The sequence below is a fragment of the Symsagittifera roscoffensis genome, chromosome 4 (genome assembly GCF_963678635.1).
Source record: "Symsagittifera roscoffensis chromosome 4, txSymRosc1.1, whole genome shotgun sequence".
In the NCBI taxonomy this organism is placed as follows: domain Eukaryota; kingdom Metazoa; phylum Xenacoelomorpha; order Acoela; family Convolutidae; genus Symsagittifera; species Symsagittifera roscoffensis.
In genome coordinates, this window is record NC_087065.1 from 21821089 (window position 1) to 21834558 (window position 13470).

At 35.4% G+C, this 13470-nt stretch overlaps 1 protein-coding gene across 1 annotated transcript; it reads left to right on the forward strand.

Moving 5' to 3' along the window:
* Positions 1-399: 399 nt before the first annotated feature.
* Positions 400-12077, forward strand: LOC134843928 (splicing factor 3A subunit 2-like). The gene is made up of 5 exons (XM_063860280.1): positions 400-424; positions 6740-6942; positions 11098-11322; positions 11390-11512; positions 11741-12077. Exons 2-5 carry the CDS (start codon positions 6744-6746, stop codon positions 12049-12051), a joined length of 858 nt encoding a protein of 285 aa, XP_063716350.1. The 5' UTR covers positions 400-424; positions 6740-6743; the 3' UTR covers positions 12052-12077.
* The last annotated feature ends 1393 nt before the right edge of the window (positions 12078-13470 follow it).

The window sequence follows — 13470 nt, forward strand, 5'->3', positions numbered from 1 at the left end:
ATGAAGAAATTATAAACCACTAATTAAAAACTATAAAAATTTGCTTGGATGAACAATTTTTTCACAAACCGATTTCGTCTATGAAATAACTTGAAAACGTTCAAAGTTTCATAGCTTTAAAAGCTTGCTAAGAAAAACTTTAATATTTTTGCAAACCGAAAATAGCTTGCAGTTGTTTAGAGGTTTTATATTGAACAGCTTGCTTAGAAAAGTTTTTGCTTTTGCGATCTGATTAGGTTCAAGAAACAAATTGAAATATTTCAAAGTTTCATAGCATTAAATACTTGCTTAGAAAAAACTGGAGCTTATCACGACCCCAGTCGGTCCACAAAATAAATTAAGTTATTTCAAAGTTTCATAGTTTGCTTCAAAAAAACTGAAGGTGTTCGCAATTAGCCTAATTGTTGTGATAAACTTATTAAATAGTTTCCGGTTTGATATGTCTCAAGCAAAAGCTACTAGATGTGGACCATGCAACAAACCAGTGAAAGACAACGACTCAACTGCTATAGGATGTGAAAAGTGCAGCGCTTGGTTCCATGGGCAATGTGTTGGATTGTCTCCTGATGATAGCTACAATGGGCAAAATTCGAGGATGCATCTGGCTGTGCTCTGGCTGCCTTGAGGGGAACATCTTCACATCCCAAGCTAAGTTTGAACTGATTTTTCAAAGACAAGAAAGCTTAATCGAAATTACAAAAAGCATTAAAGAAACTGTTGAAAATGTTGATCCAACCAAGACAACATCATCGAATGTACCGGTTAATAGTCGTATTAATAACAGTCACCGGGCCAACACATGTGAAAACGAGATAATCATTGACGGAGTCTGCGAAGACAACGGTCAGTTTACATCCAATATAGAGGCCGAAGAAGCCAAAGTGGCCGAAATTTATGATCATACAAGCGAAGAAAAACTCAGTATCTGCAAAATGTATAGACTTGGTAAAGCTAATCCCCAACAACGAAGACCGCGTCCTTTACTTGTTCGTCTGTCTTCCGAATGGAATGCTAGAAAATGCCTAGCAAAATCTTACAAACTGAAGAAGTTCAAAGAAAAGATTTTCATATCGAAGTCCCTAAACCAAGAAGAACAGATTCTGAAACGTAAAATCTTCAAGAAACGGTACGACATGATTAACAATGAAAAAGTTCCACGCGATGAGCTAAAAATTCATGGTCTGACCCGCGAACGAAATGGTATCAAGATCAATCTTGACTGACTACAATCAAAATTATGCCTTATCAACGCACAAAGTCTCTTGAGCCTAAATCAGCGTCTGAAGTTAATCAATTTTCTTTCTTTACATTCTCCTGATATCGTGTTCATTACTGAAACATGGTTTAAACCAGAAATTACTGATCCCGAAATTTTTCCTATGAATTCTCCCTATTCGGTTATTGCTCGAAAAGACCGCACTTCTGGAGAACACGGAGGTGTTCTCATTGCTACAAAAAATAGTTTTGCTTTAAATTATTCAATTCCATCATACGATGCAGATTACTGCATCAGACTTTCAATATATTCGGGTGCAGTTAATCATATTTTCCTCCTTATTTACAACCCCCCCGCGTCGTCGCAGTTTCGGATACCTGCCAAAACGCTTACTGATTCAATACGTTATTTTAACTCCAAATTGATTAATGGTTCTAGTTCGTACACAATCTTAGGTGACCTAAATCTGCCTGATATCTGTTGGGCATCTTCTGATGGAGGCTGTGATTACTCAAAACTGTTCCTAGAGGTTATTGAGGATCATAGCTTAATGCCTCTTGTATATGAACCCACACATCGCTCAGGCAACACTCTTGATATCATTTTAACTTCGCACACAGAATTGTTCACTGCATTTGTAAATGAAGTGCTTTACTCAGACCATTTTCCTTTATTTGCATTTTTTACCATTCCTGAAGCAGCGCCTACTGTGATTGGGAATTTTATGAAATCCTCGCTATCTAAATCATCTTTCTCTCATTCGATCTTCAATAGTAACATCAGCCCTTGCTTTACCAAACTCATTGTGGAACAAAACTCATGTTATTCCATATCCACCACTAATGATTATGTAGATAGCTGGTACGCTCAGATCAATCATGCAATTTTTTATCATGCGCACATAAAACTAAAAGACGCCAGCAACTTCCCTATTATTTTTCGTCGCATACAGTTCATTTACTGAATAAGCACTATTCCATATCTAAACGGACAGCCAATACAAATCATTTAGCTTCGATCCAACAAGACCTTAACAATTCAATCGAGTTGGGTAAAACTTGTCTCCTTGAATCTTTAAGACCAAATTCTACCCGTGATTGCTTTAAATACCTTCGATCTTTTACCAAAAGGAAACTACCAAACCAAATGCACTGGATGAATAGAAAAGCATCCACTTCTATTGAAATAGCCATTCTTTTGAACGATTACTTACTTCTGTTCAGTGTTTCTAGAAAAGCACGAAATTCAAATCCTACAACCCAAAAAACCCACCATTTTTCTATCCGATCTCCATGTCAACCTTAATAAGGTCGAGAAAGCTCTCGAATTTGCTAAACCTTCTTGCATTACCAACGACCACCTCCCAACCTTTATTCTTAACTGCTGCAGTGAATTAATATCTCCTCTAGTCGTGCAGCTCTTTGTCAAGGTTTTGGAAACTAAAACGTGGCCAGAACTTTGGAAATGTGCGTTTATTACGCCAATTCTTAATTCTAGTATTCCCGAAAACGTTGAAAATTATCGCCCGATTAGCATATTGCCTCAATTATCGATTATTCTGGAGAGAATGATCTTCGATTTCATTTATCCTAAAATTCAGGCTAAAGTTACACCTGCTCAACATGGTTTTATGACCAAGCGATCGACTGTTACTCAGCTTTTTGAATACCTAGATCAGATTTATAACGACGTTGAGGCAAAAAACGAATGTCTTTCTGTGTACTTCGATTTTCGCAAGGCTTTTGATCAAGTTCCTCATCATATACTTATTTCGAAACTTGGTAATTTAGGCTTTGACATTAGCTTTCTTTAACTTTTTGCTTCCTATCTCACAAACCGGACGCAAATTGTCTTAATTAACAATGAAGCATCTCCAAAAGGCCATGTAACAAGTGGTGTTCCGCAAGGAAGTGTACTCGGCCCTTTGCTATTTATACTCTTCCTTAATGACATGCCAGCGGTCTTGAAAACCTCTAATTGCTTTCTGTTTGCTGATGACAGCAAACTCTATTCAAAATATGACTTTTCCTTAGTTCAAATAGACATTGATCTATTTATCAATTGGACGCTTGAAAACGAAATGACATTTAATTCTGATAAATGCAAAGTTATTTGTTTTAACTCAACTTCCCCCAAATCTATTCTTTGCCTTAATGATTACCTAATTCCGTCAGTTTCATCTATCAAAGATCTCGGAGTAACGATATCTAGTGATTTAAAGTGGGATATCCACATTAAAACCAAACTGGTCGCAGTTAACATAGCTTTCCATTTCTTAAAACGTTCAATCCCTTATGGAGTATCCATGAGAACCAAATTCAAATATTACCAGCTATGTATTATGAGTATTTTATTGTACGGTAGTCAGGTCTGGTTTCCATCTTTAACATATCGCCGCAAACTAGAATTATTTAACAGAAAATGTTTGAAATGGGTAACGGGAGTGAACGACTATACAGAACAACTTAGAAAAACGAATTCCTTGCCAATTTCCTTCACTATAGCTTTACATGATATGTGTTTTCTTAATCGAGTCCTGACTGATCAATTTGATTTCGACCTTTACAAATACATAAATTTTACCTTTGCAGCCAAACACCTTCGCAATAGCTCACGCCCTAAGCTTTCAACAACCCAGAATTGTCGACTCTTCTTTACAGAGCAATTTTTCTTCTATCGCGTCTGTCGGTATGCCAACATGATTTCAGCAAACAACATAGCCTACATTTTCTCATCGCCTGAAACTTTCAAAGCAAAATTGAAAATCTATCTGAAAAATAGAATTGATATGTTCAACTTAAACAACTCTTGTTCAATGCTACTTTGTTGCCATTGCATAAATTGCCGTTCGTGATGTCTTGTGTACATAATCATACCGTTTCTTTTGTTTGATGCCTTTATATTTTAAAAGGAATAAATTCTTTTAGTAGTAGTAGTAGTTGCAATTAAATCCAGTCTATGGAATAAATTGTAATACTTCCAATTTTATAAGTTAGAAAGCTTGCTAAGAAAATTTTTTTGCGAACTGATTCAATCTGTGAAATAACTTGAGATTATGCAAAGTTTTAAAGCTTTGAAATCTTGCTGAGAAAAAATGAAATTTTTTGGGAAATGATTTGGTGTACAAAAAAACTTGAAAAAAATCACAAAGTTTCATAGCTGAAATAGCTTGCTTAGAAAACTTTAACTTTTTCACAAACTGATTCGATTTTTGAAATAACTCGAAGTATTTCAAAATTTCTACTCTAGAAGCTTGCTCATAAAAGCTTCATTGTTTCGCAAACTGATTCAATCTAAGAAATATCTTGAAATATTTTAATATTAAATAGCTTTAAATGTTGCTTAGAAAAGTTTAAAATTTTTGCGAATCAATTCGATCTATGAAAAAATTGCAAAATTTCAACGTTTCATAGCTTGAAAAGTTGGCAAAAGAAAACTGAAATTTTTTGGGAACTGATTTGTGTAACATTCGGCCGGAGGTACATGTTCACATGCTTTTAACCGTCTCTACCCAAGCCAGCTCAATGTGTGGTCCATTACCATCGGGTTGACTATGTCGTTAGTATTTAAAGCTATCGGCCAGATCGCGCAAAAAACTTTGTTACATGCAAAAAAGTAAGCACATGGCTGAGGGCTCTTTTGCCTTTTCTCGCCCACCTGTAAACTTTTATATTCGAAGTTACTGTTCACTTTGTCCGATTGTAATTAAAATTGACAAGCAGACTAATGAGGCCATGACAAACAAATTTACGTGTTTAGTGGTCATAATTAACTTTGTAAAATAGACGATTAAATGAGTGAGGTGGGGGTGGGAAGGAAAAAGAGCCTGGCTGGGTCTCAGTACCCCCAGACTACAAGGTAACTACTCAAAACAGTGCAGCTACTCCTTATCATAATCCTTTTGATTTTGTTCGGTAGATAAAAATTATCATATCCATAGGAAATGGATCAAACCTTTCCATCAACTCCTAGCTCCTCATATTCCGAAAAATGAATTAGACGTTAATGGAAATCAGTTCAAGACATACCAGGAAGCTAAAAGTTGTTGAAAACCAATTTCAGTCTCTTCCAAGACCCTTCCGGATTATTGAATCCGGTCATCAAAGAGCGGTATTGGTGGGTCTAGGTGGAGTAGTATAATCCTCCCAATACCCCTTTGAATTCTGGGGAACTGCTCCATAACGATTGTAGCTGTACAATTGTTACAATTCGGATGGTCTCAATCGCAATTTGAATCTTCTCCACTATAGCTTGCACGTTTATTCTGCACTGTCGAGACTTGTTGTTGTTTTTTTTTTTAAGAAAAAATCAGTAATGTGATTTTCGCGCTTTTTCAGTAACCGCGAAATTTCAAGATCGTGACTTGTCTTTATTTTCAAACGAATTCGTGTAAATGAACAGTTAACACCGTAATTCCTTCAAAACAGACAATTTCCCCACTCAAATGTAACCAATAAAATTTCGTTGTTGCCATGCATTTTGGTCGCCATTCTGGTCGAACGTCACATCGGTCCAAGAACTAACTTGAAATCATTCAAAGTTTCATAGCTTTAAAAAGCTTGCTTAGGAAAACTGAAAATTTTCGCGAATTGATTTGGTCAGCATAATAATTTGATTTTCATTGCTTGATTAGCTTTCTTCAAAAAACTTAAAATTTTCGCGAGCCGATTCAGTCTATAAATTAATCAAAATCTGAAGATGCACAAAATGTGCGAAAACGTTTGTTTGAATTTACAATTTTAACGCATTCTATAAATTAACTTGTATCAATGCAAAATTTCATAGATATCAAAGATTGCTTAGAAAAATGTCAAATTTTCGCGAACCGATTTGTTCCACGAAATAAATCGCCACATTTATAGTTTTCACAGCTTGATTAGCTTGCTTCGAAAAAAATTCGCGAATGGATTCAGTTTCTGAAATAACTTGTAGTGTTTAAAAGTTTTATGGCTTGTATAGCTGGGTTCGAAAAACTTGAAGCTTTTCGCGAACTGATTCAAACTGTGAAATATCTTGAAATATTTCAATGTTTCATAGCTTTAAACCTTGCTTAGAAAAACTTAAACATTTTACGAGTCGATTCGGTCTACGAAATAACTTGAAAGAGTTCAAATTTTATTAGCTTGATTAGCTTGCTTAGAAACTCTCAAGCTTTATGCGTACTGATTCAGTTTATGGAATAACTTGAAGTATTTGAAAGTTGCATAGCTCTATTAGCTTGACTAGAGAAACTGAAATTTTTTTCGACCCGAGTCAGTCTTTGAGTCAACATCAATTTTTCGGGAGCCGATTCGTTCTGTAACCTTCAGTTTTTTAAACCGATTTACGGTATGGCTTAATTTGAAATTATTCGAAATTTCTTTGCTTGGATAGCTTGATCAGAACAATAGCTAATTTTTTGCGAGTCAATTGATTATTGGAGGCGGGCTTGCTATGCTAGTATGCGATGAAAGGACTCCTGACAGTAACTTCGGTTATTATGACACTTTTGACCTTCTGATTATTTTGAAACTTGTTGATTTCAGAGATGGACTTCCAAAATCGAGCTGGAGGAAAAACGGGGAGTGGAGGGGTAGCATCTACCTCTGAGACTAATCGAGACAGAAGAGAGCGTCTGAGGCAGTTAGCTTTAGAGACTATTGACTTGGCCAAGGATCCGTATTTTATGAAAAATCATTTGGGCTCTTACGAATGTAAATTATGCCTAACTCTACATAATAATGAAGGTAAGAAAATGAGTTTCGTCAATTGAATCCTAATACTTTTGTTTGAAGAAACTCCGTTGAGTTTATATTTGTTCCGACCAATGGAAATGGGGAGGAACTTTGTATTCGGGGTATGTTTCTCATTACTTTTCATGGTCCCGGTCTGCTGGTTGTATCCAATTATTGACAACCACTTATTTTTAAATGTTGATGTACACTTCTTTTTAAATATTTACCACTAACGCCACTTGTTTTTGCCTTTTTGGTTCAACTGGTGGGGAAGGCAGCGAATGTAAAATTTTCGTTAAAAAACTAGCATCTCTTTTGCCAGAAAAAGTTAAAGTGGACTATTCAAAAACAATCTCAATCATCAGATATAAGCTTTAAGTTTTGCTCGTTAAATCTGCGGTTAGATGATTAAGGGGAAGGAGGACCCTTTTTTCCACGAACGGTGCAGTATTCGATCCGGGTTTTAAAGCGTCTATGGCTGATCTGTAGTCTAGTGTTCCTTTTTTTCTTTTTGACGATGTTGTTGATGCGGAGTAAAAATGTCTGAGCGGCATTAAAAAATTCAGTGTTTTAAATTTTTAATTTTGTTTTCTATGCAAAATCAATGAGTCGAGTGATATATTATATTAAAATGTTTCAGTCGTGATTCGAACTACATTCTAATTTTTTTCCCAGTGTAGAGAAAAACCGGTTTGACATTTTAAAATTTTTGTTTATTTTCGAGCGAGTAAAGCGATCGAGCAACGTTCGATTCATGAAAATTGGTCCTTTACTGTCAGAAAAATGAAACAAAAACTAGTCTTTTTCAAACTTTGGTACTTTTAAGAAATCCAGTTTTGGCTGACCAACCCTAAAATTTTTCTAAAGGCGCCAATATATACCAAACTTAAGGGGGGAGCGCGCGCTTAAAAAACGCGATTTTTTGGTCAAAATTTTCCAAAAAGTACCTAAAAATTCCTTTTTTGGACTGTTTTTTTTTCTTAATTTTGCCTGCGGCGCAGAAAATTTGGCAAAAATAGAGACTAAACTCAAAAAATCAATTCGGTCGACCTAAAAAAAAGGTCGACAAAAATTTCGAAAATTTTTTGAAAATCCGCCTCCCCTTCGAGAAAATCTCAGATCCGCCCCTGATCTATTATATTTTAAATGCGGAATTCACCATCTCGTCATATTTAAAAGCTTTTTCAACGTATTATTTTTGCAAGTTTAACAACAGAATTTTTTCACGTTTAAGCTATATCGTACATTGCAATAGTTCAGATTTTTTTTTCGATTTTCCGGTTTAAATTTAGCGTTAATTTTACCAAGTTTGAAATTAGCAACCCAATATTGAGATGCTGTCAGAGCTTCCCCAGGTGTTGCGATTCCTCCATATATGAAGTAACCAAATCTTTTTAATTTACGAGATACGGCAATTTTCGAGATTTTTCAAAAATTTCTAGAAAACGTAATTTGAAAAAATTTCACAAAATATGAAACTCTCATCCCTGTAGTTGGGTTCTGTCAGGGTACTCTCAGGGTCGCGAATCTTGCCTCCAAATCTCACTTCTCAAATCATTGTAAAATTTTCAAAAACTTAGATTTAAAAAAATAAGATCTCAATCCTGTAGTTGGAAACTGAGGTTACTCTCAGGGGTTGAGACTCTTGCTTCTGAAGATGACTGCCCAATCCTTGTAGTTTAGACATATGACGTTTTTTGTGATTTTTTCATAAAAAAAATTCAGAAAACGTAAATTTAATTTTTTTTTCAAAATTGGAAATTCCCATGTCTGTAATGGGAACTGTCAGAGTACTTTCAGGGGTTGCGTATCTTGCCTCCAAATATGACCGCTCCAATCCTCGTAGTTTTCGAGATATGAGGTGTGTTATGATTTCTTTTTTATTTTTCAGAAGACTTGGGTTTTAAAAAATTCAAATGATTTGAAATTCTCAACCTTGTAGTTGGGTACTGTGAGGGTACTCTCAGGAGTTTTTGTTGCAGTTTTGCGTCCAAATGCGACTGCTCTAATGCTTTTTGTTTCCGAGATGTGACGTTTGTAGTGTTTTTCTTAATTGTTCAAAGAACTGATGTTCGCATCTCTGGCGATGTTTTATCAGGGTACTCTCAGGGGTTGCGAGTTTTTCCTTTAAGTATGACTGCTTAAATCCTTGCAGTTTTTGAGATATGACGTTTTAATGATTTTAAAAAATTCAGAAAACCTAAACTTTTTTCAAAATTTGTGGAATTTCTGACCCTGAAGTTCGGGGATGTCAGAGTACTCTCAGGGGTTGCGAATCTTGCCTCCAATTCTGAGTGCTCAATTTCTTGTAGTTTTCGGGATATGGCACTTCCCTTGGTTTTTCAAAAATAAAATTAGAAAACTTCAGTTTGAAATTTTTCATATCCTTGGGTTATGTTTGAGTACACTCAAAGGATGCAAATATTATTTCCAATATGTGCCGTTTTTAATGAGTTGTAATAAATTTTTGCACCTTTAAGTTATATCGTATATTGCAATGGTGAATGTTTTTTTTCAATTTTGCAATTTTAAATCAGTGTTTATTCCACCGAGTTTGAAGTTAGCAACCTAATAGTGGGATGCTGTCAGGGCTGGCAATTATGAATTTGTGTTATGATTTCTTTTTAATTTTTCAGAAGACTTGGATTTTAAAAAATTCAAATGATATGAAATTCTCAACCTTGTAGTTGGGTACTGTGAGGGTACTCTCAGTACTTTCATGTAGCAGTTTTGCGTCTAAATGCGACTGTTCAAATGCTCTTAGTTTCCGAGACGTGACGTTTGTTCAGTCCTTTTTTTCAAATGCTCAAAGAACTTCGATATGAAAAATTTCACAAAATTAAAGTTTTTGAAGGGACTACCGGGGGTTGCGAATTTCACCTCTAATTGTGACTGCTCAATTCCTTGTAGTTTTCGAGATATGACGGTTTTTGTGATTTTTTCAAAAAGTTTTCAGATAACTTAAATTTAAAATTATTTTTCAAAATTTGATATTTCTAACCGTGTAATTGGGGGCTGTTATAGTAGTCTCAGGGGTCACAAGTTCTATCTCCAAGTTTCACTTCTCATATCTTTGTAGTTTTCGAGAAACCACGTTTTTTATGGTTTTTCAAAAAATTTTAAGCTAAATTTTAATTTTTTTTTTGTAATTTGAAATTTCCAACGCTAAAGTTGAGTACTATGAGATTACTCTCAAGAGCTGCAAATCTAGCGTTCAAGTATTGCGACTGCTCAATTGCTTTTGTTTCCGATATGTGACATTTTAAATATAATTTTATAATTTATCAAAGAACTATGATATCAAAAATTTTCAGTAAGTTTTATGGTTTTTCAAAGTTTGAATAAAGAGAAACTTGAATATACAAAACATTACAAAATTTGAAATTGCCAACACCGTAATTGGGTGCTGCCAGAGTACACTCAAAGGATGCATATCTTATTTCCAATATATGCCTTTTTTTTGAATTTTCTGAAATTAGAAGCACCGGAGGTGCGTTACGCGCTATTTATTGTGGAAAAATAATGTCCGAATTTTTTTGGAAAACGTTTTTTTTTGTTTCCTTTTTATTTAATGAAGACAACTGTTGTCGGTTAAGCCTAGTTTATAACTTTCTACGTGTTAATATAATTGTCTTATCCTATTTTTTTGGTTGGTTTTTCATCAATGTCGTCGGAACATTCTGTGCTACTTGCACAGCAACCGGCTATCCTTGTTTATCTTTTTATTTTTTTCCTATGTTTTGAGGTCAATCATATTAATTAAGCCTCAATGAAACTGCGATCTCATATTTAAAAAAAATAAAAACGAAAATTGTTTTCTAATTTTGAAATCTTCCGACTGAATTAATCTGCGTATATTGCTTTGACTATGTTTTTGTTTGCTTGCATGGTTTCGACTGCATCATACAAGACTGTCCGGTTGCAGGAGCTTTAAAGTTGTTTTTACTTTTGTTCTTAATAACTGAAGCCAAGTCGTGCTAAAATATTACCCAGCTGTTTTGGTTTTTTCAGTGCCAGATCTTGTTGTGGTATCTTCATGGGAAGGGTGATTATCTTTTCACCGTTAAATTGATGTTGACTTAAATTGACTAGAACAAATTAAAATATATCATTCATTTTGACTTAAGAAATCGTTTGTTGAGTACTCTACCACTGTTTGTAATTTAGGAAGCTATCTAGCCCATACACAAGGTAAAAAGCATCAAGCGAATCTTGCTCGTCGAGCTGCGACTGAAGCAAAAGAAGCTGCAATCCAGCCGGCGCCAGAGAAACCAAGAGTGGACATCAAGAAGTTCGTGAAAATCGGAAGACCAGGATATCGTGTAACAAAACAATTAAACTCAGCAAACAAACAACAAAGTCTTCTTTTCCAAATTGATTACCCTGAAATTGGTATGTATCATTTTGGTCTGTTATTACATTATAAAATTTAGTTATTTAGAATTGCTTAACTTTTAAGCTGATGGAATTGTACCGCGTCACAGATTTATGTCGGCATACGAGCAACGCATTGAACCCCCAGACCGAAGATGGCAATATTTACTCTTTGCTGCGGAGCCATACGAAACTATATCATTCAAAGGTATTTAGCGTACTTGAATTTTAAGACTTAAATGCTGCTAGGTTGTTGATGGTTTGTTGTTGAACCAAAATTAATTTGAGTTAGCTTCCACGTTGAAGGGATTTAGATTAATAGGTTTTTTAACCATTTTCGAAAACAAGAAATTGCTTCGAAAGAAGTTTATTTCTGACTATCGCAAATGATGCGCAGCTTCGCCTTTGTTTAATTCGCCTGTTTTAACTGTTTCAGTACCGTCTCGAGAAGTCGAAAAAGGGAGCGACGACAAGTTTTTCACGGTATTCAACCCCGAAACAAAAACATTCTTCTTGCAGTTCTCTTTCAAGTTACAAGATAGATCGTTTCCGAAACAACAGCAATCAGGACCTGTGCATGCACCACAGTTGGGAGGGGGCGATAGGCTTCCAATGTACAGTGGACCTGGTGGACTACCTATGCCCCCTCCTCCTCCGCCTCATTTGGGCCCCTCTCTGACACCTGGTCCGATGCCGACACCAATTGGAACCCCGATGCTACCTCCTCCCCCACCACCTTCTGTTTAATTTGTTTTGAGAATGCTGTTTTTGTCTTGTCTTGTTTTGTTAAAAAATATATTTTAAAACAATTAGTTTTGAGCAGCAATTAACATCTAAGTAGTCATATTTCATAATCCGATAAAGCATTTAGTAGAGAAGTTTTCAATTGCTAGTAAGGCCTCGCTAAAAAATTTTCATTTGGATTCCCTGATTTGGTGTCGATCTGTCATAAAATACAAACCAGATTGCTTGCATATAAGAACAAGTCCCTAAATGTTTGACCGCCCTAGAAATTCGATGAAAAAGTTTTTGTTTAAAACAATTGATAAAAAATGAAGAAAAAGTTTTTAAAATCCATCCTTTCGTTATGCACAGTACAAATAGTTAATTTAGCGTCTCGTACTGTACAAAAGGGGCTAAATAATTTTACGAGCGCAATCGGTCCTCGAGTCAGGAAGATTTTAGGTCAATCGAAGATTTTAGGTACGCAATGGATCGGATAGTTGTGATTCGTTTAACTTCACTTATTTCTCGCAACAAATTGAGTTATCGATTAATTCTATGTAGAGGCTGTTACAATGAAATGATGAAATCTCGTTTTGCGCCGAAAAATTATGACCCTTCAAAAATGAGCAAAGCTGAGTTTTGGAGAGAACACGAGAAAAACAGGTTGCAGCGCCATAATGTAGCAAGAAACGAATTCATTACCGAAAAGCATGGTTTTATGCTCATTTACGCTATAATTGGCGTATCTGCTCTGTTTTCAATGTACTATTTCATATCGGATTTTTCGTTTGGCGACAAATCAGCTCTTCATTTCAAAGCAGCAAAGCGAATTGTTTATCAAAGTCCGATTGCTAAAAATGTTCTTGGGGAAGAGTTGTTTTGTTTTGGTGTCTATGGAAAAAGAAAGAGGAATCCGTACTATAAAATGCACCCATTGGACGCAACAGGTTCAAAGAAAATGTTAGAAATGAGATTTCACGCCGTGGGAGAAAAGGCGAGTGGACAAATTTATGCTGAAGCTTTGTGTGAAGGAATGGGAAATACATTGAACTTCCAAGCAGTTCGCCTGTGCACAAAAGAAGGCGAAGTTTGGGATTTGAAGAAGCCAACCAAAGTGCGAGATTTAACAAGACTTTATTGAAGTATTTACTGAATATGACTTAAGAATATAAATTTGAAGCCAAGAAACTTTCGCATCATTATATGGGCCTTACCGTTCTTGTTAATGAAGCAGAGTCGGCTGTGGTACCACAAACAAAATTTTCACATGGGGACAAGTTTATTTAGTAAAGCTTTTTCAGTTGTGACTGGGACGATTTAGTCCATTAAGAATATCATAGAAAGATGTCGATTGTCTACAGTTATCACTTGATCCGAGTTGTATATCGCTGGTTGTTCTAACTTTGAAAATGAGGAAAAACATTAATTTTTGCTTTCATG

Bases quoted from the DNA above. Each gene is read 5' to 3' on its own strand.
- LOC134843928 (XM_063860280.1), top strand. From the start codon at position 6,744: ATGGACTTCCAAAATCGAGCTGGAGGAAAAACGGGGAGTGGAGGGGTA. The intron at 6,943-11,097 runs GTAAGAAAATGA...TTTGTAATTTAG, and splicing joins AACTCTACATAATAATGAAG to GAAGCTATCTAGCCCATACA. The intron at 11,323-11,389 runs GTATGTATCATT...TTAACTTTTAAG, and splicing joins AATTGATTACCCTGAAATTG to CTGATGGAATTGTACCGCGT.